Source organism: Gopherus evgoodei, chromosome 2 (assembly GCF_007399415.2).
Source record: "Gopherus evgoodei ecotype Sinaloan lineage chromosome 2, rGopEvg1_v1.p, whole genome shotgun sequence".
In the NCBI taxonomy this organism is placed as follows: Eukaryota; Metazoa; Chordata; order Testudines; family Testudinidae; genus Gopherus; species Gopherus evgoodei.
Window position 1 is genome coordinate 189,610,773 of NC_044323.1, and position 22,672 is coordinate 189,633,444.

At 45.7% G+C, this 22,672-nt stretch overlaps 1 protein-coding gene across 3 annotated transcripts in view; it reads right to left on the reverse strand.

Moving 5' to 3' along the window:
- Window positions 1–16,850: 16,850 nt before the first annotated feature.
- Window positions 16,851–22,672, reverse strand: part of KCNG2 (potassium voltage-gated channel modifier subfamily G member 2) — an 85,422-nt gene continuing 79,600 nt past the window's right edge. For 2 of the 3 annotated variants that reach the window (XM_030552582.1, XM_030552581.1), the window contains exon 3: window positions 16,851–19,225. In XM_030552582.1, the coding sequence (XP_030408442.1) occupies window positions 18,410–19,225 (816 nt within the window). In that variant the 3' untranslated portion in view covers window positions 16,851–18,409. The remainder of the gene's footprint in view (window positions 19,226–22,672) is intronic. The other variant, XM_030552584.1, reaches the window with a different exon arrangement.

The window sequence follows — 22,672 nt, forward strand, 5'->3', positions numbered from 1 at the left end:
TTCAGTGTTGCTTTATGTTTTCTTCAAATGTAAAAAAGGAATCCTATTATTTAAAGATTTTGTATTGCTCATCTGGTCTGGGACCTTGTCCTCATATTTTTCCCTAGAAAGGACAAGCAGGCTTTGGTTGCTATATAAGTAATCATGAAGCGTACAATGTCCTAAGATTAAAGTCTAGGACTAGGATTCACAACATAGGATCCTAGGGGATGGATAAAAATCAGGTTTTTTTTTAATTTAAATTAGATTTTCTTTCTTTAAATTATAATGATGTTTTCTTTTTAAAAATAAACCTGTTTGAAATCTGAATTTAATACAAAATATGTTAAGTCATAAACTTGTGTAATCTCTTAAACCATTTAAATAAAAAATAAATGGGCTGAATCCACAAGTTTCTATCAAAAAAATTTGGATTAAAGGCTGCCTTACTATATAAAGAGAGAATTAGGAGGGAAAAAATCTAATGGTTGAAGTCAAGCTTTATAAATATGGGTCATGTAAACAATAGGTCATGTACGGTATTGTGGGGGCCTCAGGAGATGTGCTGCTGGGTACAAGAAACTGGCAAGATCATCACAGGCATTGGGACCTGGCCTCTGACTCCAGTTGACACCATCATGTATCTCATCAGGATCATCCATTGAGCCCACCTCCCTGGTCTCAGACTCCTGTTTTATAGCTTCCCCCTACCTGCCTGGCTCAGTTATCAACTTATGAATATTCATGACTCCACCCATCAGTCACCATTTTCTAACATACTAAAAATGTACAGTTAATAAGAATGTGAAAATATCAAGCTATATAATTTGCTTAAATAAATGTCTATAGGTCGAGTATATCCTCCGAGGTAGCAAAAAGCTGTACCAAAACTAGTATAAAGACTCTGTTTAGTTGTAAATAGTTATATCAATGAATGAGAAGGCACCTTTCTTTAGAAGATAACTGAAGTACAAATGGAAAAGTTGATTAAAATTGGATGCTTTAAATAGAGGCTTTAAATCAATCCACCCTGCTGGGTTCTGTCTCCAGCTCTTTCATGGACTGTCGGTGTGACCTTGAATAAATCACTTTGCCTCTGTGTGCCTCAGTTTCCAGGTGGAAAATGGAGGATAGAAACTCACAGGGATGAAGTGTTTAATTATTATTCAGTGATTGCACCTTGCAAGGGTTCTCATGAGGGCATATTAGAGGAAGAATAAGAGACCAGCCATAGGACCAAGTGTCAAACATCCCCCCTTCTATTATTTCCCAACTATCCAAAGTTTTCCCCAGCCTTTTTGAAGGGGGTCAGGGAACTGAAACTACTCAGGATTTCTTGACCATAAAATCATGTTATGGTTTATAGATGAACATTTCCCCTAACCAGGGGTGGATGAGAGTGTGGGGCCTTGGCTACACTGGCGCTTTACAGCGCTGCAACTTTCTTGCTCAGGGGTGTGAAAAAACACCCCCCTGAGCGCAGCAAGTTACAGCGCTGCAAAGCGCCAGTGTAAACAGTGCCCCAATGCTGGGAGCCTGGCTCCCAGCGCTGCAAGCTAATCCCCACTGGGAGGTGGAGTACCTACAGCGCTGGGAGAGCTCTCAGCGCTGGCGCCGCGACCACACTCACACTTCAAACTCTGCCACGGGAGCGCTTTTTGGAGTTTCGAGTGCAGCCAAGCCCTGGGTGTGAGATATTACATCCTCCCATGTTAATTAGAAAATGAAAGCAATCGGGCCTAGACTGGCCCATTGGGTACCAGGGCATTTGACCAGTATGTACCTTACTGGTGGAGTTTGGTTAGCCCTGACATCCATGTTGCTGGTGGAGCATGTGGTAGATAGGAAGGAACTAGGGAGCTGCTGTTTCTGCTTTTAGTGATTTGGGGAGCTACTGCTATTATTTGTAGAGCAGAATAGAGACTGAGGAGATAGGGAGGTAGGGTTGCCAACTTTCTAATTGCACAAAATGGAACACCCTTGCCCTGCCCATGCCCCAAGGCTGCACCCTTTCTCCAAAGCCCTGCCCCTTCACTGAGGCTCTGCCCACCTTCCCCTGTCTCCATCCCTGCTTGCTCTCCCAACCCTTCCTCACTCAATCTCACCAGGCTGGGGCAAGGGGTTGGGATGAGGATTTAGGGTGGGGCTGGGGATGAGGGGTTTGGGAGGCAGGAGGGGAGTTCTGGGCTGAGGCCGAGGGAGTTGGAATGTGGGAGGGTGCTCCTGTCTAAGGTATGGGGTCTGGTGTGTGTGTAGGGGGGGATATGGGCTCTGGTCTAGGGGTGCAGACTCCAGGGTGGGGCCAGAAATGATGGGTGCTGGGGCAGGACATTGGTGTGTGGGTGGGGGCTCCATCAAGGGCCAGGGATGAGGTATTTGGGGTGCAAGAAGAGGTTCCAAACTGGGGTAGGGGGTTGGGGGTGTGGGATCTGGGCAGCAGTGTGGGTGCAGGAGGGGACTCCAGGTGGGAGTAGGGGGATGTGGGGTAGACGTGCGGGCTCTGGGTGATGCTTACCTCAGATGGCTCCCCCCAAGCAACATGTCCCTTAGCTCCTAGGTGGTGGTGCAGCCAGGAGACTCTGCGCGCAGGCTCTGCCCCCATAGTGCCCATTGGCTGTGGTTCCCGGCCAATAGGCGCTATGGAGCTGGCGCTGAGATCGTGGCCCTCCCTCCACCTAGGAAGCAAGGGACATGTTGACCCCCCCGTTGGGAGCTGTGCGGAGCTAGGTAGGGAGTCTGCCAGCTCTGCACCAACTAGACTGTCAACTGGCAGGTCAGGAGTGCTGACCAGAGCCACTTGGGTCCCTTTTTGACTGGGCTTTCTGGTCAAGTGAGTGGGGGGGGGGAGACATAAATTAGGTAGAAAGCAAAAGTAGGGAATTAAGAGTGATTTGTGGGGAGTTTCAGAGACTGTGGGGGGAGAAGGCAGAAAATAGAGGAGAGAGCGGGGTGGGGGCACGTCAGGGATACAAGGGAGTCTGGAAATTAAGTAAAATGCTGATTGCCCTGTTACAATTTGCTAATAGAAGGGCTGGACTGTGCAACACTTATGGACTATGGAGAGCACTTACCCATGTTATTCCCAGTCAAGTCAAGGGGATTACTTCTGTTATTGCTCAGTGTAATAAGTTGCACAGTATAGCTCAAAATGTACTCCTATGGCCAGTTTCTGCCATGCTGAGTCACAAGTCATCTTTTTTTTACTCTGTGACAGGGCCCATTGAAATTAGTGAAACTCTTATGACCAACTGGGTCAAATTCAGCCTAACAGTAAATGGGAGCTGTCAAGGTATTATTCCCACTTTGAACTTTAGCGTCCAGAAAGTGGGGACCTGCATGTACCCCTCTAAACTTAATTCCTAGCTTAGATCTGATAGCGCAGCCACCAACCAAAAATATAGTGTTATGGTACACTTCCTGTCCCCCAAAAACCTTCCCTGGGGGACCCAAGACCCAAATCCCTTGGGTCTTAAAACAGAAAGAAATACACCATTCCCTCTCCTTCCCCCTCCCAGACTTTCCCTGAGAGATACACTGATCCAAACTCCTTGGATCCTAAAACAGAGAGGAATTAACCTCCCCCCCCCTTTTCTTCCCCCACCACTCCCTGGTGAGTCCAGATCCAATCCCCTTGAGTCTTACACAAGGGAAAAAAAATCAATCGGGTTCTGAAAAAAGAGAGCTTTTAATTAAAGAAAGAAAAAATAAAACTTATCTCTGTAAAATCAAGATGGAAAATGTTTACAAGGTCTTCAGCTTGTATAGACTAGAGGGATTCCCCCCACCTCCACCAGCCTAAGATACAAGTTACAGCAAACAGAGGTAAAATATCCTTCTAGCAAAATACACATTTGCAAATAAAGAAAACAACCATAAAGACTAATCCGTCTTCTATCTAGTACTTATTATTTTGAACATGAGACACTGTTTCAGAAAGATTGGAGAAAGATCTGGTTGCATGTCTGGCCCCTCTTAGCTCCAAGAGAGAACAAAGAACAAAACAAACAGCACAAACAAAGACTTCCCTCCACCAAGATTTGAAGTATCTTGTCCCCTGATTTGGTTCTTTGGTCAGGTGTCAGCCAGGTTCACTGAGCTTGTTAACCCTTTACAGGTAAAAGAGACATTAACCCTTAACTATCTATTTATGACACGCCCCCCAAATCTCAGACAGTGTGGAACCACACTGGCGGTGATTTCTTACTAGAACGTTAGAATAAACAGATTAATAACACACATGCACCGTTACATATACTACTAATTATGTAAACTACAAGATTTTTCACATTTTAAGGACAATTTTTAACCAGTTGATTCTGGGAAACTTTTACGGGAGAGTGCATCAGCTACTTTGTTAGAAGCTTCTGAAATGTGTTGAATTTCAAAATCAAAATCTTGGAGAGCTAAACTCCATCGAAGAAGTTTTTTGTTATTTCCTTTGGCAGTATGAAGCCACTTTAGCGCAGCATGGTCGGTTTGTAGCTGGAAGCGCCGTCCCCAAACGTATGGGCGTAGCTTTTCCAGGGCATACACAAATAATGGCGTAGCATTCTTTTTTCACTGATTGACCAGTGGTTTTTCCTTTCAGACAGTTTCTTGCTGAGAAACACGACAGGATGGAAGTTTTGATCCGGTCCTTCCTGCATTAAAACTGCTCCCACACCACGCTCAGATGCATCTGTGGTTACTAGGAATGGTTTGTCAAAGTCTGGGGCCCTTAGCACTGGGTCAGACATGAGCATCGCCTTAAGATGGGTAAAGGCCTTCTGACACTCATCAGTCCACTTAACTGCATTCGGCTGGGTCTTTTTGGTCAGGTCTGTTAGTGGGGCAGCGATTTGGCTGTAGGGTGGTACAAATTGCCTGTAATACCTGGCCAAGCCTAAGAAGGATTTGACCTGTTTCTATGATCTTGGGACAGGCCACTTTTGGATAGCATCCACCTTGGCCTGTAGGGGATTTATTGTTCCTTGACCTACCTGGTGTCCCAGGTAAGTCACTCTGTTTTGGCCTATTTGACACTTTTTGGCCTTAACAGTTAGTCCTGCCTGCCTCATGCGCTTAAAGACTTTTTTCAGATGTTTTAGGTGTTCGGGCCATGAATCAGAAAAAATGGCCACATCATCGAGGTAGGCAAATGCATATTTTCCCAATCCTGCTAGGAGACCATCCACAAGTCTTTGGAAGGTGGCAGGTGCATTTTGCAGCCAGAAAGGAAGCACATTAAATTCATACACCCCTGCATGGGTGATGAAGGCTCACCTTTCTTTGGCGGGTTCATCTAGTGGTACTTGCCAGTACCCTTTGGTTAAGTCTATTGTAGAGAGAAGTCCCAACTTCTCCGATAGCTCATCGGTGCGTGGCATTGGATAGTTGTCTGGACGAGTTACCGCATTTAGCTTACGGTAGTCCACGCAGAAGCCTATTTCCTCATCTGGTTTGGGTACCAGAACCACTGGAGATGCCCAGGCACTGGTAGAGGAGCAGATTATACCCACCTGTAGCATGTTTTGGATCTCCCGTTCTATAGCAGCTTGGGCATGAGGAGACACCCGGTAGGGTGGGGTTCTAATTGGATGAGCATTACTTGTGTCAATGGAGTGGTATGCCCATTCAGTCCGTCCTAGAGTGTCTGAGAACAATGGGGCGAAGCTAGTGCACAGCTTCTTGATCTGTTGCCGCTGCAGACGTTCCAAGGTGGTGGAGAGGGTCACCTCTTCCACGCCACCGTCACTCTTTCCTTTGCAGTAGACACCTTCAGGCCACTTAGCGTCATCCTCTCCCTGGGTTTTAAACTGACAAACCTTTAAGTCTCTGGAATAGAAGGGCTTGAGAGAATTAACAAGGTACACTTTAGGCTTTAGGGAGGAATTGGGAAATGCTATGAGAGTTAACAGGTCCCAGGCGCTCTTGGACCGTGAATGGCCCTTCCCATGACGCTTCCATCTTATGGGCCTGTTGCGCCTTCAAGACCATAACCTGGTCTCCTACCTTGAAGGACCGCTCTCTGGTATGTCTATCATACCAGGCCTTTTTCTCTTTCTGAGCATCCTTTAGGTTTTCTTTAGCAAGGGCTAAAGAGTGTCGGAGGGTGTTTTGTAGGTTGCTTACAAAGTCTAGAATGTTAGTTTTTGGAGAAGGCATAAACTCCTCCCATTGCTGCTTTACCAACTGTAATTGCCCCTTAACCTCATGGCCATACACAAGTTCAAACGGTGAAAACCCTAAACTGGGATGTGGTACAGCCCTGTAGGCAAAAAGCAACTGCTGCAACACTAGGTCCCAATCATTGGAGTGTTCATTGACGAATTTACGTATCATGGCCCCCAAAGTTCCATTAAACCTCTCCACCAGGCCATTGGTTTGATGGTGGTAAGGGGTGGCAACCAAGTGATTCACCCCATGAGCTTCCCACAGATCTTTCATGGTCTCTGCCAGGAAATTAGTTCCTGAATCTGTAAGGATGTCGGAGGGTCAACCTACCCTGGCAAAATTGTCTGTTAAGGCCTGGCACACAGTTTTAGCCCTGGTGTTGCCTAGAGCTACTGCTTCCGGCCATTGGGTAGCAAAGTCCATGAAAGTCAGTATGTACTGCTTTCCTTTGGGGGTCTTTTTTGGGAAAGGTCCCAGAATATCCACAGCTACTCTCTGAAATGGGACCTCAATTATGGAAAGTGGCTGGAGAGAGGCTTTGACCTGGTCTTGGGGTTTTCCCACTCTTTGGCACAGCTCACAAGACCGGACATAATTGGCAACGTCATTGCCCATCCCCTCCCAGTGGAAGGACTTCCCCAACCTGTCTTTGGTTCTGTGCACCCCAGCATGGCCACTGGGATGATCATGGGCTAATCTTAAGAGTTTTCCCTGGTACTTAGTTGGAACTACCAACTGTTTTTGAGGATGCCAGTCTTCCTGGTGTCCACCAGAAAGAGTCTCCTTGTATAAAAGTCCTTGTTCTACAGCAAACCGGGATCGGTTAGAAGAGCTGAGAGGTGGTGGGGTGCTCCGTGCCGCCACCCAAGCTTTCTGAAGGCTGCCATCTGCTTCCTGCTCAGTCTGGAACTGTTCCCTTGAGGCTGGAGACACCAGTTCCTCCTTAGACTGTGGACCTGGGCTTGCTCCCTCAGGAAGTGAGGTAGGTGATGGGGTTGTGTTCGTGGATGGCGAACCGCTTTCCGCTGGTGCACTATGCAATATTTCGGGCTCTGGCTGAGCCTCTTGGGTAGGGTTGTCTGCTGCTTCTGCCAGTTCAGACCCGCTGGCGCCCTCTGGCGTTGGGGTTGGAGACAGGTTTGCAAGTGCTGGCGTCAGTGCTGGTTGCTTTTCCAGTTCCGGGTCTGGGACTGGAGGCACTGTGGCTGTCGCAGTCGTTGGCAGGGGATCCGGGTCCACCACCTCTGTCTGGGTCTCTGGTAACACAGACGGGGCCTTTGTGGACGGCTCAGGAACAGGGATGGGTCTGGAAGCTTGCCTGGCTTGGCTGCGTGTAACCATTCCCACCCTCTTGGCCTGCTTCACCTGGTTGGCCAAGTCTTTCCCCAGTAGCATGGGGATAGGATAATTGTCATAGACTGCAAAAGTCCACATTCCTGACCAGCCTTTGTACTGGACAGGCAGTTCAGCTGTAGGCAAGTCTACAGCTTGTGACATGAAGGGGTAAATTGTCACTTGGGCCTTTGGGTTGATGAATTTGGGGTCTACGAAGGATTGGTGGATAGCTGACACCTGTGCCCCCGTGTCTCTCCACGCAGTAACCTTCTTTCCGCCCACTCTCAAATTTTCCCTTCGCTCCAAGGGTATTTGAGAGGCATCTGGGCCTGGGGATCTTTGGTGTGATGGTGGTATAATGAACTGCACTCGGATGGCGTTCTTTGGACAGTTGGCCTTGATATGTCCCAGTTCCTTGGAACTCATTGTTCCTGCTTTCTTGTGCTGGCTGCGCCCTCTGCAGCTTACTGCCTGGAATGTTGCAGCCCAGACTGCTTCCTCAGGGCTGCTTGGTTAACAGAGACTTCTAACTATCTATGCCTGAAGAGTTAGAAAGAAAAGAAAAAACAATTCATTTGCAAATGCCTTTTGCTGGTGTCTGCTGGCTCACAGCTTCCCGCCTTTTTAACAAAGACTTTTGTTAAAGAACTTAACACCTCTGCCTTCAGGCCGCCTTCCTCAGCCAGAAAGGAGAGAAGAGAGAAAAAAAATTCACTGGCTGTGGTTTTAAAACCCACTCCTCTCAGCCTGCTTTCAAGCAGCTAGCAGGGAGAGGAAAAAAAAATCCTACTGGGTTTTGCTTTTAATCCCACTGCTGTGCCACCATGTCAAGGTATTATTCCCACTTTGAACTTTAGCGTCCAGAAAGTGGGGACCTGCATGTACCCCTCTAAACTTAATTCCTAGCTTAGATCTGATAGCGCTGCCACCAACCAAAAATATAGTGTTTTGGTACACTTCCTGTCCCCCAAAAACCTTCCCTGGGGGACCCAAGACCCAAATCCCTTGGGTCTTAAAACAGAGAGAAATAAACCATTCCCCCTCCTTCCCTCTCCCAGACTTTTCCTGAGAGGTACACTGATGCAAACTCCTTGGATCCTAAAACAGAGAGGAATTAACCTTTCCACCCCTTCTCTTCCCCCACCACTCCCTGGTGAGTCCAGACCCAATCCCCTTGAGTCTTACACAAGGAAAAAAAAATCAATCGGGTTCTGAAAAAAGAGAGCTTTTAATTAAAGAAAGAAAAAATAAAACTTATCTCTGTAAAATCAAGATGGAAAATGTTTACAAGGTCTTCAGCTTATATAGACTAGAGGGATTCCCCCCACCTCCACCAGCCTAAGATACAAGTTACAGCAAACAGAGGTAAAATATCCTTCTAGCAAAATACACATTTGCAAATAAAGAAAACAACCATAAAGACTAATCCGCCTTCTATCTAGTACTTACTATTTTGAACACGAGAAACTGTTTCAGAAAGATTGGAGAAAGATCTGGTTGCATGTCTGGCCCCTCTTAGCTCCAAGAGAGAACAAAGAACAAAACAAACAGCACAAACAAAGACTTCCCTCCACCAAGATTTGAAAGTATCTTGTCCTCCGATTGGTCCTTTGGTCAGGTGTCAGCCAGGTTCACTGAGCTTGTTAACCCTTTACAGGTAAAAGAGACATTAACCCGTAACTATCTGTTTGACAGGAGCGCCCACTGAAGTCAATGGAAGTTGTACCTGCTTATTACGGGGCTGAAATCAGTGGGATTCCTTGCAGAGTAAGGTACTGTTTGGGTCTAAGTGTGTCAGAATTGGGCTGATGATAATCTTTGACACCAATGTACCTTTACCTTGTCATTTTAATTGTGGAGATGAAAAACCAATACATGGCAATTGAGCATGTTTGCCTTTTTCCATTATTTATTTGGCGGCACTCTGTGCTTAACCTAACACATTAGTAAAGGCCAATAATTTTTTTTAGTATGACTTCAGGTCTATTAAAAATCTCTCTCTCTGTAGCTATATATAATCAGTGTACACATTATTCTGACAGAAACATTGGCAGCCATGGTGTTATAATGTCTCCTTGGTTCCGTAGAACATCCAGAGATGACATGAGAAGAGAGCTAACTAGGAAGCTAGAGATGTGATTCCAAATACAGTAGCTGTCTTGTGCTTTGCAGCTGACAGCTGGGTTCAGGTTAGGGGTGTCCCTGATGGGGTGAGTGGCTTTAATTCAGGAAAGGTGGTGAGGGGTGGAGAACCTTGAGCAATGGAGACCATTTCTAGGAGGAAGTGGGTATTCACCCATGAAAAGCTCATGCTCCAAAACGTCTGTTAGTCTATAAGGTGCCACAGGATTCTTTGCTGCTTTTACAGATCCAGACTAACACGGCTACCCCTCTGATACGTGACACCATGCAAGGCACTGCATTTAGCCGTATGGAATGGAAATCCATCAACCTCATGAAGAAACTTGCACAAATACAGACAGATATCATCTTCCTTTCCAAATGCAAATGGATGGACATCATACCAAATGGACTAAAGGTAAAAAATCCACTGCTATCTACATACTACACAGACCACAGTGAGAGATTATGCCATACTCTATCAAAAAAACTGAGGAACCACCTGATCAGCATCCTATACAGCAAACAGGAAAACATCAAAAAAGAGCTTTCCAACCTGGAGACTCTCATTAATAACCAAACTTCTACACAAACGGACTTCACTAGAATAAGACAGGAGATCTACATTACTCACTTCACCTCTCTTCAAAGGAAAAAGGACTGTAAGCTGTCTAAACTCCTACCTGCCACATGGGACCACAACAGTGGTACCCCTAACCCACCCAGCAATATCGTCAATCTATCCAACTACACACTCAGCCCAGAAGAAAAGTCTGTCCTATCTCGGGGACTCTCTTTCTGCCCTGCCACCCGCACCAACATGATACAGTTCTGTGGCGATCTGGAAGCCTACTTTCGCCGTCTCCGACTCAAAGAATACTTCCAGGACAACACTGAACAGTGCACTGATACACGGGTGCCCTCCCACCAACAGCACAAGAAAAAGAACTCCGCATGGACTCCTCCTGAGGGTCGAAATGACAGCCTGGACCTATACATTGAATGCTTCCGCCGGCGTGCACAGGCAGAAATCGTGGAACAACAACATCGCTTGCCTCACAACCTAAGTCGTGCAGAACGCAATGCCATCCACAGCCTCAGAAACCACCCTGACATTATCATCAAAGAGGCTGATAAAGGAGGTGCTGTTGTCATCATGAACAGGACTGACTATCAAAAGGAGGCAGCCAGACAACTCTCCAATACCAAATTCTACAGGCCACTTCCCTCAGATCCCACTGAGGAATACACTAAGAAACTACAGCATCTACTCAGGACACTCCCTACACTAACACCAGAAGAAATCAACATACCCCTAGAGCCCCGACCAGGGTTATTCTATCTACTACCCAAGATCCACAAACCCGGAAATCCTGGACGCCCCATCATCTCAGGCATTGGCACTCTCACTGAAGGACTGTCTGGATATATGGACTCTCTACTCAGACCCTATGCCACCAGCACTCCCAGCTATCTCCGCGACACCACTGATTTCCTGAGGAAACTACAATGCATTGGTCACCTCCCAGAAAACACCATCCTAGCCACCATGGATGTAGAGGCTCTCTACACAAACATCCCACACACAGATGGAATACAAGCTGTCAGGAACACTATCCCTGATGATGCCACAGCACAACTGGCTGTTGAGCTCTGTGCCTTTATACTTACACACAACTATTTCAAATTTGATGACAATATATATCTCCAGATCAGTGGCACTGCTATGGGCACCCGCATGGCCCCACAATATGCCAATATCTTCATGGCCGACCTGGAACAACGCTTCCTCAGCTCTCGTCCACTCACACCCCTTCTCTATCTACGCTACATTGATGACATCTTCATCATCTGGACCCATGGGAAGGAGACTCTGGAAAAAATTCCACCATGATTTCAACAGCTTCCACCCCACCATCAACCTCAGCCTGGACCAATCTACACGGGAGGTCCACTTTCTTGACACCACGGTGCAAATAAGTGATGGTCACATTAACACCACCCTATATCGAAAACCCACCGACCGCTATACCTACCTTCATGCCTCCAGCTTCCATCCCGGGCACATCACACGATCCATTGTCTACAGCCAAGCACTGAGGTATAACCGCATCTGCTCTAACCCCTCAGACAGAGACCAACACCTACAAAATCTCCACCAAGCATTCTCAAAACTACAATACCCGCATGAGGAAATAAGGAAACAGATCAACAGAGCCAGACGTGTACCCAGAAGCCTCCTACTACAAGACAAACCCAAGAGAGAAACCAACAGGACTCCACTGGCCATCACATACAGCCCCCAGCTAAAACCCCTCCAACGCATCATTAAGGATCTACAACCCATCCTGGACAATGATCCCACACTTTCACAGGCCTTGGGTGGCAGGCCAATCCTTGCCCACAGACAACCTGCCAACCTGAAACATATTCTCACCAGTAACTACACACCACACCATAATAACTCTAACTCAGGAACCAATCCATGCAACAAACCTCGATGCCAACTCTGCCCACATACCTACACCAGCGACACCATCACAGGACCTAACCAGATCAGCCACACCATCACTGGTTCATTCACCTGCACATCCACCAATGTAATATATGCCATCATATGCCAGCAATGCCCCTCTGCTATGTACATCGGCCAAACTGGACAGTCTCTACGGAAAAGGATAAATGGACACAAATCAGACATTAGGAATGGCAATATACAAAAACCTGTAGGAGAGCACTTCAACCTCCCTGGCCACACTATAGCAGATCTTAAGGTGGCCATCCTGCAGCAAAAAAACTTCAGGACTAGACTTCAAAGAGAAACTGCTGAGCTTCAGTTCATCTGCAAATTTGACACCATCAGCTCAGGATTGAACAAAGACTGTGAATGGCTTGCCAATTACAGAACCAGCTTCTCCTCTCTTGGTTTTCACACCTCAACTGCTAGAACAGGGCCTCATCCTCCCTGATTGAACTGACCTCGTTATCTCTAGCTTGCTTGCTAGCACACATATATATACCTGCCCCTGGATATTTCCATTACATGCATCTGAGGAAGTGGGTATTCACCCACGAAAGCTCATGCTCCAAAACGTCTGTTAGTCTATAAGGTGCCACAGGATTCTTTGCTGCTTTTACAGATCCAGACTAACACGGCTACCCTCTGATACATTTCTAGGAGGGAAGTTGAAGCCTCTGGTTGTGGCCATCCTTCTTGAGACCACAAAGAGAATAGCAGTATCCAGAGCAAAGCTGTGAAAGGAACCTTATTCTTATATTTTTACTTTCTTTAAACGAAGGAAATTAAAACACACGGCTAAAAAAAATTTAAAAAATCATGAAGTGGCTGTCTAAAACACTAGGATCTCAAATTCTCCCCTTTACTCTGGCTTTACATCAGTGTAGCACATTTTTAAACTGTGCCAAGAGACTTCACAGAGCCCAGTAATAGTGTGAGAGTTTAGTTTTAATATTTTTGTTGACACATTGCAGCAGAAAGAAAGTATCAGCGTGACTATTAGCAGCGGCCTAGTGAAAATATTGTTCATGTACATGTAAGGGTAAGTATAAGTGTGAAAGATGTGCAGCGTGGGTCTAACAAGTACAATACACATCTATAGAAACAGATCAGATTTCTCTAAGTTGCAAAATTGTTTTTGTGAGTGACCTGACCCCAAAGGACTTCAGAAGCCTGAAATGCCAGAGTAGATGATAGTGCAGTGAATTTCAGCTGTCAACTTCCCCCCGCCCACTACATTTTTGTGAATTTAGTTCTTGTGAAAGGTGCTGGGTTACTTGTGCTGGAGCAGTGAAGTGCTCTTCTTAGGGCTTGTCTACACTGGCAATTTACAGCACTGCAACTTTCCCACTTAGGGGTGTGAAAAAACACCCCCCTGAGTGCAGCAAGTTTCAGCGCTGTAAAGTGCTACTGTAGGCAGTGCACCAGCACTGGGAGCTGCGTCATGACCACACAAGCCATGTTAAAGTGCTGCTATGGCAGTGCTTTAGCATTGCCAGTGTAGACTAGCCCTTTACTGATGCTGCAGCAGTGCACATTGCCCCTTGTGTATTCCTTTTTATTGTACCTCAACCCTGATGTGATGGCAATATGTTTATGGGCTAAAGGGTAGTTTGGCCTCCATGGCCAGGAAAGTTTCTGCACTGAGGCTACCACTAACTATGCCTATTACGATAATGACTTTGTGATTCTGGGCCCAGTCTGAGAAGCTTTAACAGAGACCATCTGCTCATTTCACAAAGCTCATCGTGCAGTAACAGCTTTTGGTCACTGCTGATCAGGGCTGGTTTTGAACATGCAGTGGAGAAGTATAGTAAAAGCCTGTGTATCCCATTTTTCTATAGCATTGTACCATCTGGTCCCTATAACTCTCTCTGAATTTTGGGGGGAGGTTTGTTGTCAAAGTTATAGCACTATGTGTTGAAAATATCAATGCTGCCAGCCCTATTCAAAATATCAGTCAATTGACTTAAAAACAAAACAAATTGTAAAACTAATAAATGTGTGGTTCGCTTTATTTGCTTTTTGAACCCTTTGAGTTCACATTTTCAAGTTCTTATCTCTGCAGCTATGAGGGATATTGATTTACTTTTGTTTCAGAGAGGAAAGCTGAGACTCCTCAAACTGAGGTTTTAAGGATCACAGAATCATAGATGACTAGGATTGGAAGAGACCTCAGGAGGTCATCTACTCCAACCCTCTGCTCAAAGCAGAACCCACCTCAACTAAATCATCCCAGCCAGGACTTCTCTCAAATCGGGCCTTAGCAAACATCCTGAGACTCACAATAAGAACACCAGGGTTTGCAACACCGAAATACTCTTCTAGGAGTATGTGCGCACTTCAGTTAACTTGGAGTATAAGAACTCTTAATGTGTTCATGAAATCAAAATGTCACCATGTAGATGGCAGTGGGAAAGATGGCTTCTATCACAGAGCTTAGCAACTCTGGCCTTTTGTAGAAGAGATCTTAATGCTTATTTGCAGTCTTTAGGAAAGAGCAAGTGAGTGTCTAATTATGATTGTGGATCAGAAATATGTATTACACAAGAAAAACATAGGGATGCCTACCAAGCTGGTCAAAAGTTGCAGACAGGGTTAGGAGATGGCCCAGATGCACCAGTGGAAAATTCTGTGTGTGCAAATGCTCCCAAAGCACTTGATCCAATGTAATAAGCCTTAGCAGTGACCAGATCTATTGCTGAATAAAAACCATTCTCATATTGGTGTAGTCTGTCTGACATTCAGTGCAACAGAACTTGATAAGGCTTCCAAAATAATTTGTTTAAAGGGTTCCTGCTTTATACCTTCCTGGTTTGTCAGCTCAATATGCAAACGGAACCTTTATTAAAAGCCATGCTTCATGTAACAGGAGTAAGATGTCTTTAAAGTTGTTGATTTATTAGTCAAAAAACTGTGTGCACATTGTAATTTAATTACATGGCTTTTGAAACTATTATATATTGGCTGACCACAGTCAGTATCTTATAATTAATATAGCTCAACAATAATACTTTTATGACCTTAAGCTGAAAGGTGCTAGACATGCAAAGTCATTCTTTTTCTACATTATCGTTGATCTTACATTGCAGTGTCCTTAAATACCTGTCACCTGGCTGCTAGATACTATGGTGATGGGGTCATTAGAAACTGCTAAAACCATATCCTAATTAATACAGATTTCTAAGTTGTTGATCCATAAGGGGAGTTCACTACTGCCTATTTGCTAAACCTCCAAGAGCAAAGGTTTGTTTTCATTCTGTCAGGAAAAACATGATGTGCCCTCTTTTTTAGAAAGAATCTAATGCTCCTAGAGTCATGGACTTCAACAGACACACTGATAACCTTCATAATCTCAAGAGACATCTACAAACCCATTGTAAACTAGCCCTTAAGGTTTGTGTGATCACTGTGTCCAGTGTTTAGACTATATGTATAAACAGCATATGGTGTTCATGAAACAAAGTAAATACTATGAAATGATTGTCTATTGAGTTCAGCTGGAGAATCTACGAGCTGCTTTAATTTTAGTTTTGGGACAAAAATACTCTGCCACATTCTTCATCGCCTCCATACTGCATGTATTACCATACAGTACAGCTTGATTTTACATTTAGCAGGCTAGTATGCTGGGCCTTGAAGACGAGCCTTAATAGACTTAACACATGAAAATCCTGCTCCAGTTTAAAATATCAAATTGTAGCAGTACGTGGCAATTCTCCAGCAGTATGACGCTTCATTCTAATTCTCCACTGCAAGGCAGTACTCAGGGTATGGCTACATTTGGAATTTCAAAGCGCTGCCCCGGTAGTGCTGCGGGAGCGCTGCCACGGCAGCGCTTTGAAGTGTGAGTGTAGTTGGAGCAGCAGTGCTGGGAGAGAGCTCTCCCAGCACTGCATGTAAACCACATCCCTTACGGGTGGAGCGTGTAGTGCTGGGAGCCGCGCTCCCAGCGCTGCTGCCCTGATTACACTAATGCTTTACAGCGCTGTATCTTGCAGCGCTCAGGGGGGTGTTTTTTCACACCCCAGTTGCAGCGCTGTAAAGTGTGAGTGTAGCCAAGGCCTCAGAGACCTGAGCTCTGGGCAGAAACCACAAGGTTTGTGTGGTGGCTGCTTTACTACTGGCCAATAGTTTTCTTAATAACTCAAAAAGACCCATGCTGTGAAGATGCTGGCAGCAGTTGGCAGGCCTGGAAGTGGCTCATAGAGGGGCAGGTCAATCTTTTTTTCTCCTCCTTTTCTTGTAAGAAGAGGCAGTACATAGCTTTTAATCTGTTATTCACTTTCACCTCTCCATAGACCTCAAAATTGTTTGGAGGCATAGGGCTAATCTTGGTGAAGCTAAACACATAGAAATACCACGCTGGGTGTTTTTCTGTGGATCCCACACTGAGGGGATGCTATTTCTACAGCTTGGATGTGAGGTTCAGCAGGAACAAGGGAAAGTCTCTCCAGATGATGTTACTGTGCTATATGTCCAGAAGGCCCTTTTAGAAGGGCTCACTCCTGGGTAGGACTGAGACACCACAATTCTCCTCGGAGTCAATGGGAGTGGTAGGTGCCCCTCCCATCTCAACCTCAGACCCAGAGCTGGCACCTATGTGAGAATGAAAGTGGGTGCAAAGGTGTCTGCCAGTTCAGCTTAACACAGGCCAGGAAGAGCAAATGGCTACTGTCAGCTGTGGGGACATTGGAGCACATGGCACTGCCTCAAAAGGAAAAGAAAAGCCAATGCAACAATACAGGAACAAAACTTCCAGTTTTTATTAAAATAAAACAACCTTTTATGTCTTTCAGTCCATTCCTTTGAGGAATGGCTTACTACAGTCATCTTCTAATGTAGGGTTATTCTTGTCTCCATTGGGGAAAAAAAAAACATCTGTAATATACGAGTATTTGTTCATTTCCTGACAGCTGGGGTGGAACAGAAAAGGGCAGTGCAATGTTCCTACATCAGTAAAGAATGAGGTGCCCATCAATGCTGTTTTTCTTAAATGATACCCAGTATTAGGAATCCATCCAGCTGTACGCTACACGCTGAACTGAACTAGCTACACAGCAAAGAAGGAGCAGCATGGGGCAGAGAGCTCCCAGATGCTCATGATATGAAAATTTTGATTGAGTAAACAAAAAATGGTTGAGTTTTTGTGGCACAGACTTTTTGTGTAAATGCAGTGATCTTTTGGAATGAAAACTAGGGGGAAGGGAGGGATGGACAGTTGTAACCTGGGTCTGAGAAGATCATCTCTTCCCAAGATTATTCCCTAACGTGGGACAGCTGCTGCTTTGGGGCTTGATCCCCAAAGTCCATGGAAAGTCTCCCATTGACTTAATGGGTTTGGATCAAGCCCTTTGTATAGAGCTGCAGTCTTCAAAGTACAACTGCAGAAAACTACAGACATGAGTGTCTGCAACTATTCCCATCCTGCCTTACCATAAGGCTACCCCTACTGGGCAGGTGCTTTTAATTTTTGCTTAAATGTTAAACAGTCTTTAAAACACAGGAAGGAGGCAGCTAACAGAGGAACACATTTTTTAAGCCATATGCAAATATGAGCAAAGGAAAAGAAGTTGACGTTCAGTATTATTAAAAAGGCTGTCCATGTATAGTTCTGTCATCAGGGCTAAGGTGCAAAGCCTACTATTGTAGATATGCATGTTTACTAAATAACGCATAAAGAGCAAGAGCACGAGTCAGACCTGTCAGCAGGCGGCCCAGATTATGGTTCCCAATTTAATAAATAAATAAATAATCACTATTTATTAAAAGACCAGGGAATGGGGATAAATCTGCCGTTCTGCCGGCCAAGGCAGGCCTCTCTCCCCCATCTTTCAACTTTCCCCTTTACATTTTGAGATGTGCACCCCATGGAGGTGCCACATAGATTGAATGCGTTGTGCACAGGGAATAAGGGTTTTGGGACATTCTCAGCACAGAGTAGGGCTGCCAGGAAGCTTATGTACAGTAAATGGCACTCTTATTTCCCCTGGCAATGGGCCCTTACGATGAATTCTCTCTCCAAATTTATTTTTTCTTGTTAGCAGACACAGTGGAAACCTGGCTTAAGCAACTGCTCCTTGGGGGCTGCCCAAAATCAGTTGCTTAATGAAAGCAGCCTTCTACAAAAGAGGGAGCAGAACAGTACTCCATGTTGTTTTTAGTTACTCAAGAAGGACAGTCTCTTGCACAGGTCTTACTGTATACCCTGATTTATGTTCATTCCATAGAGTTTTGTTTCAGATCTGGAACTCTCTCATTTGCTAGTTCAGTGCTGCTGGCTAAATCTTTTAGTTGTTGCAGTCAACACCTCCTCTTGTCTTCCAGGTTCACTGCTGGCTGACGCCACGCCCCAGCTGTGTCTAGTGGGGAGGAGGTACCCAGTCCCTGAGAACTGTCACTATTTGGGGATCTGGTGGTTTCCTCTAGCTGGTGCAACTGTCTGCTTGCAGCTCGCTGCTGCTGTTCCTTTAGCTCTGTGTAGGAGCGGGAAAAAGTGTGAAAGATGGAAGTGACTGGAAAAGCCATCAGCAAAATACCACTCAAGATACTGCTCAGGGCTACTACCTGTCCTGGGATGCTCCGAGGTACCATGTCTCCATAGCCTACAGTTGTCATGGAGATTACAGCCCACCAATAGCTGGTGGGAATGCTAGTGAATTCTTGCTTGGCTCCAAGTTCGCTCTCTGCCAGATAAACCAGTGGAGAAAAGAGGGCCATGGCAACACAAAGGAAGAGGAGGAGGAGTCCAAATTCCCTGGTGCAGCGGCGCACAGTGAGCCCCAGTGTCTGCAGTCCCAGTGAATGGCGTGCCAGCCTCATGACGTACAGGATGCGGAGAGCCCGCAAGAAGCGTAGAACCAGGCCCACTCGCTCAAAGTACTTGTTTCCTGCTCCACTGCCAGGCTTCCTATTGCTGTTTTTGGCAGAGACCATATCCACTATCAGAGAGATGTAGAAAGGCAAAATGGCTAAAATGTCGATGATGTTGAGGGGGGTCTTCAGGAAGGCGCACTTGCTTTCTGCCTGAATGGAGCGCAGGAGGAACTCAAAGGAAAACCAAGCAACGCAAATCGTCTCCAACACAAAGATGTCGTAGCACTTCTGAGAACATTCACCCTAACAGGAGGGGGAGAAAACACAAAAGAATAAAAGACAAGGGATTTAGCCAAAGGACCAACAAATAAAAGTTTAACAGTGTTTCTTAAAGACACCTTCCAGTGTAGTTTAAAAGTTATCCAAATCACTGGTAACAAAGAGAAAATAAACCACAGAAAACTTTTAGAATGGGTAATTGAAAACCAGAATAACTGACGTCAAGACAGAACACTGATGGCTTGACAGGCTGCCGATGTAGACCTGCCCTCGGTCTTCATTAGAAACTTGCATTGCTGCACCACTGTAGCCCTTCTGGTGAAGGCACTCTAAGCCAGTGGGAAACATTGCTCCCATTGGCTTAATAACTTCACTGCTGTGAGAGGCGGTACCTATGTTGGTAGGAGAAGCTGTCCCACTGATGTAGTACTGTCTACACCAACACTTAGGTTGGTATAACTTCGTTGCTCGGATGTGTGGATTATTTACACAACTGAGCAATGTAGTTATACGAAGTAAATCTGTAGTGTAGATCAAAGCTAAGACTAATGTCCTGATCCTGCAGTGAGCTCTGTGTGATTGCATGGTACTACACCCAAAATATGAAGATGTTGAAAGAATGATGAGTCACACTTTGTATTAAAGTTTCATTTATAAATAATTCCTACAGAGTTAGATTTTTAATAAATAATTGACTTCCACCAATCAACATGCTGTTGATAACTGTGGCTTATGACAATCTATAATGCTTTTAAATGACGTGTTTAGAATAAATAGTCTATAATATTATTCACAGGTGTAACATGCTTAACAATCTTAATAATTTATTAACCTTCTATAAAAACTACTTGGAACAGTGAGTATTTCTAAAAAATAAAAATCGCCAGCCCCCAACTCTGTTTGGTTTTTTCGAGGAAAAAGATGTTTTTAGCTATTTACTTACTTATAACTAATCATAACAATTTTCCTTCACACTGTTAGGGGCAGAGAATTATTTGAATAAATTCCTTCCAATGCAGACTGGCTTACTGGAAAATGAGCTTTTTAATCACAAAAGCTGCAAACAAACTAACCTCTGAGCACTTGGGCAGAAATGAACAATAATAATGATGATTGTCCTTTGATTGCTAATCTCACCTTGCAACTACACTGCTAATTCACAGCTAAATTGCTGCTATTAACTTTCATTCCAGTGGTAATCACCTTGAGCATATAAACAGATACTGATTTACTTAGGATCACAGAACTGTTCTCATAATTAAATATTCATGCTGAAATGTTAATGTTTTACAGCAGCTTTTGGAGGAGTAGAGGGGGCATTTCTTTTAGCACCAGTGTAAGACATCTTATTTGTTTGACTTCGGGGGGTTCATGAACTTTTATGTATTGATATAACAATTCCTGTAGCCACAGACAGTATGCAATTATCCTCTTCTCTCATTCCATTTTAAATTATATTTGACCTATATTTATCACTCATTTAAATATGTCTTTTTGTCATGGGCGGGGGTGGGTGGGAACTTCCACTGTGGGGAGGCTAACCTGCCGGCCCCACCCCCTTCTACCCGAGACCCCGTCCCCCACAGCCCCCAAACTTGCCCCCCCATAACCGGAGCCCTGAGCACTCCCCTCCCCTCATGACCAGGGAAGCCATCTCAGGACCAGTCTTCCCAGCCCCATACCAGGCCTGCCCCCCGGTAGCTGAAGCCAGGAGCCCTGAGCCCCCACTGGGCTCTGGAGTTCTTATAGAATGGTGGTGGTGGGGAACCTCAAAGAAAAAGGTTGAGAACCCCTGCCCTTGGCCTCTCTGGAGCACACACCCTGCCATTTTATTTGCTTTTTTACTGCCCCTGGTAGTTGAACTTTTTTTTTTTTTTTTTTTTTAAGATGGAGGGCAGAGGAAGAGGCATCAGCTGTGCAAGCTGGTCCTGACCTTGTCTATGAACATGCTAGGATATTTGTGCATATAAACAGCTGTGCCCCCACATACACCATATCCCTGTTTAACTGCACAGCTGGCAACTTAAAGACATCTTTTACTATATAGGGCCATGGTCATAACTTTATATCTATGGAGGCCTTTATACTGTTGTCTTTAATTTGATTTTTGTTACCTTTGCTTTTCATCACATCCCAGTGCAGCAAAGCACATACTCCTCATGGAAGACTATTTTCAGGCTGGATTCAAAGACTCTAAGTGGGAATTTTTCCCCATTGGTAAGCCTGGGATTTCTTTATTGTTTTGTCTTCCTTTTCCTTCCCAGGTTACTCAGAAGATAACACCTCTCACATGCTGCTTGGAAGCCTTATGTCATTAAGGGCTTGTCTACATCAGAAAGTTGCAGCGCTGGTGAGGGAGTTACAGCGCTGCAACTTTGAAGGTGTACACATCTGCAGGGCACCACCAGCGCTGCAACTCCCTGTTTGCAGCGCTGGCCGTACTCCCGTTTTGTCTCGGGTGTAGAGGATCCAGCGCTGGTGATCCAGCGCTGGTAATCCAATGTAGACAGTTACCAGCGCTTTTCTTGACCTCAGTGGAAGGAGGAAGCCTCTGGTAATCAAGCTGGTTTCCTTTCCCGGTTTGCTCTCTCGGTCCCGGAGCCACCCAGCAAACCGCAGGGAAGGAGACCTGCTTGCTCGGGGTTCCGGGACCGAGAGAGCAAACCGGGAAAGGAAACCAGCTTCGCCGCGGTTTGCTCTCTCGGTCCCGGAACCCCGAGCAAGCAGGTCTCCTTCCCTGCGGTTTGCTGGGTGGCTCCGGGACCGAGAGAGCAAACCGCGGCGTTCCCGGTTTGCTCTCTCGGTCCCGGAACCCCGAGCAAGCAGGTCTCCTTCCCTGCGGTTTGCTGGCTGGCTCCGGGACCGAGAGAGCAAACCACGGCGTTCCCGGTTTGCTCTCTCGGTCCCGGAACCCCGAGCAAGCAGGTCTCCTTCCCTGCGGTTTGCTGGGTGGCTCCGGGACCGAGAGAGCAAACCGCGGGGAAGCTGGTTTCCTTTCCCGGTTTTCTCTCTCGTCCCGGAACCCCCCTTGAAGCCGCCCAACAGCGCTGCAGTGTGGCCACATCTAACACCACTTGCAGCGCTGGTTGCTGTAAGTGTGGCCACTCTGCAGCGCTGGCCTTATACAGCTGTACTAATACAGCTGTAACAACCAGCGCTGCAAAATTTTAGATGTAGACATGGCCTAAGAGTAACGGAGAAGCTTAGGACCACAGCTCTGAGCAGGAATTAGATGGGTATCTTCTAGTTACCCCTCTGCAGTATTCCTATTGCTCCTATGAATATTTATAGTTGGTGGTGCTGCACAGGGCCACACACTGTATAACATTGGTGGGTGTACCTCATAGAAGATCAGGGTTGGAAGGGATGTCAGGAGGTCACCTAGTCCAACCCCCTGCTCAAAGCAGGACCAGTCCAAAACTAAATCATCCCAGCCAGGGCTTTGTCATGCCTGACCTTAAAAACCTTTAA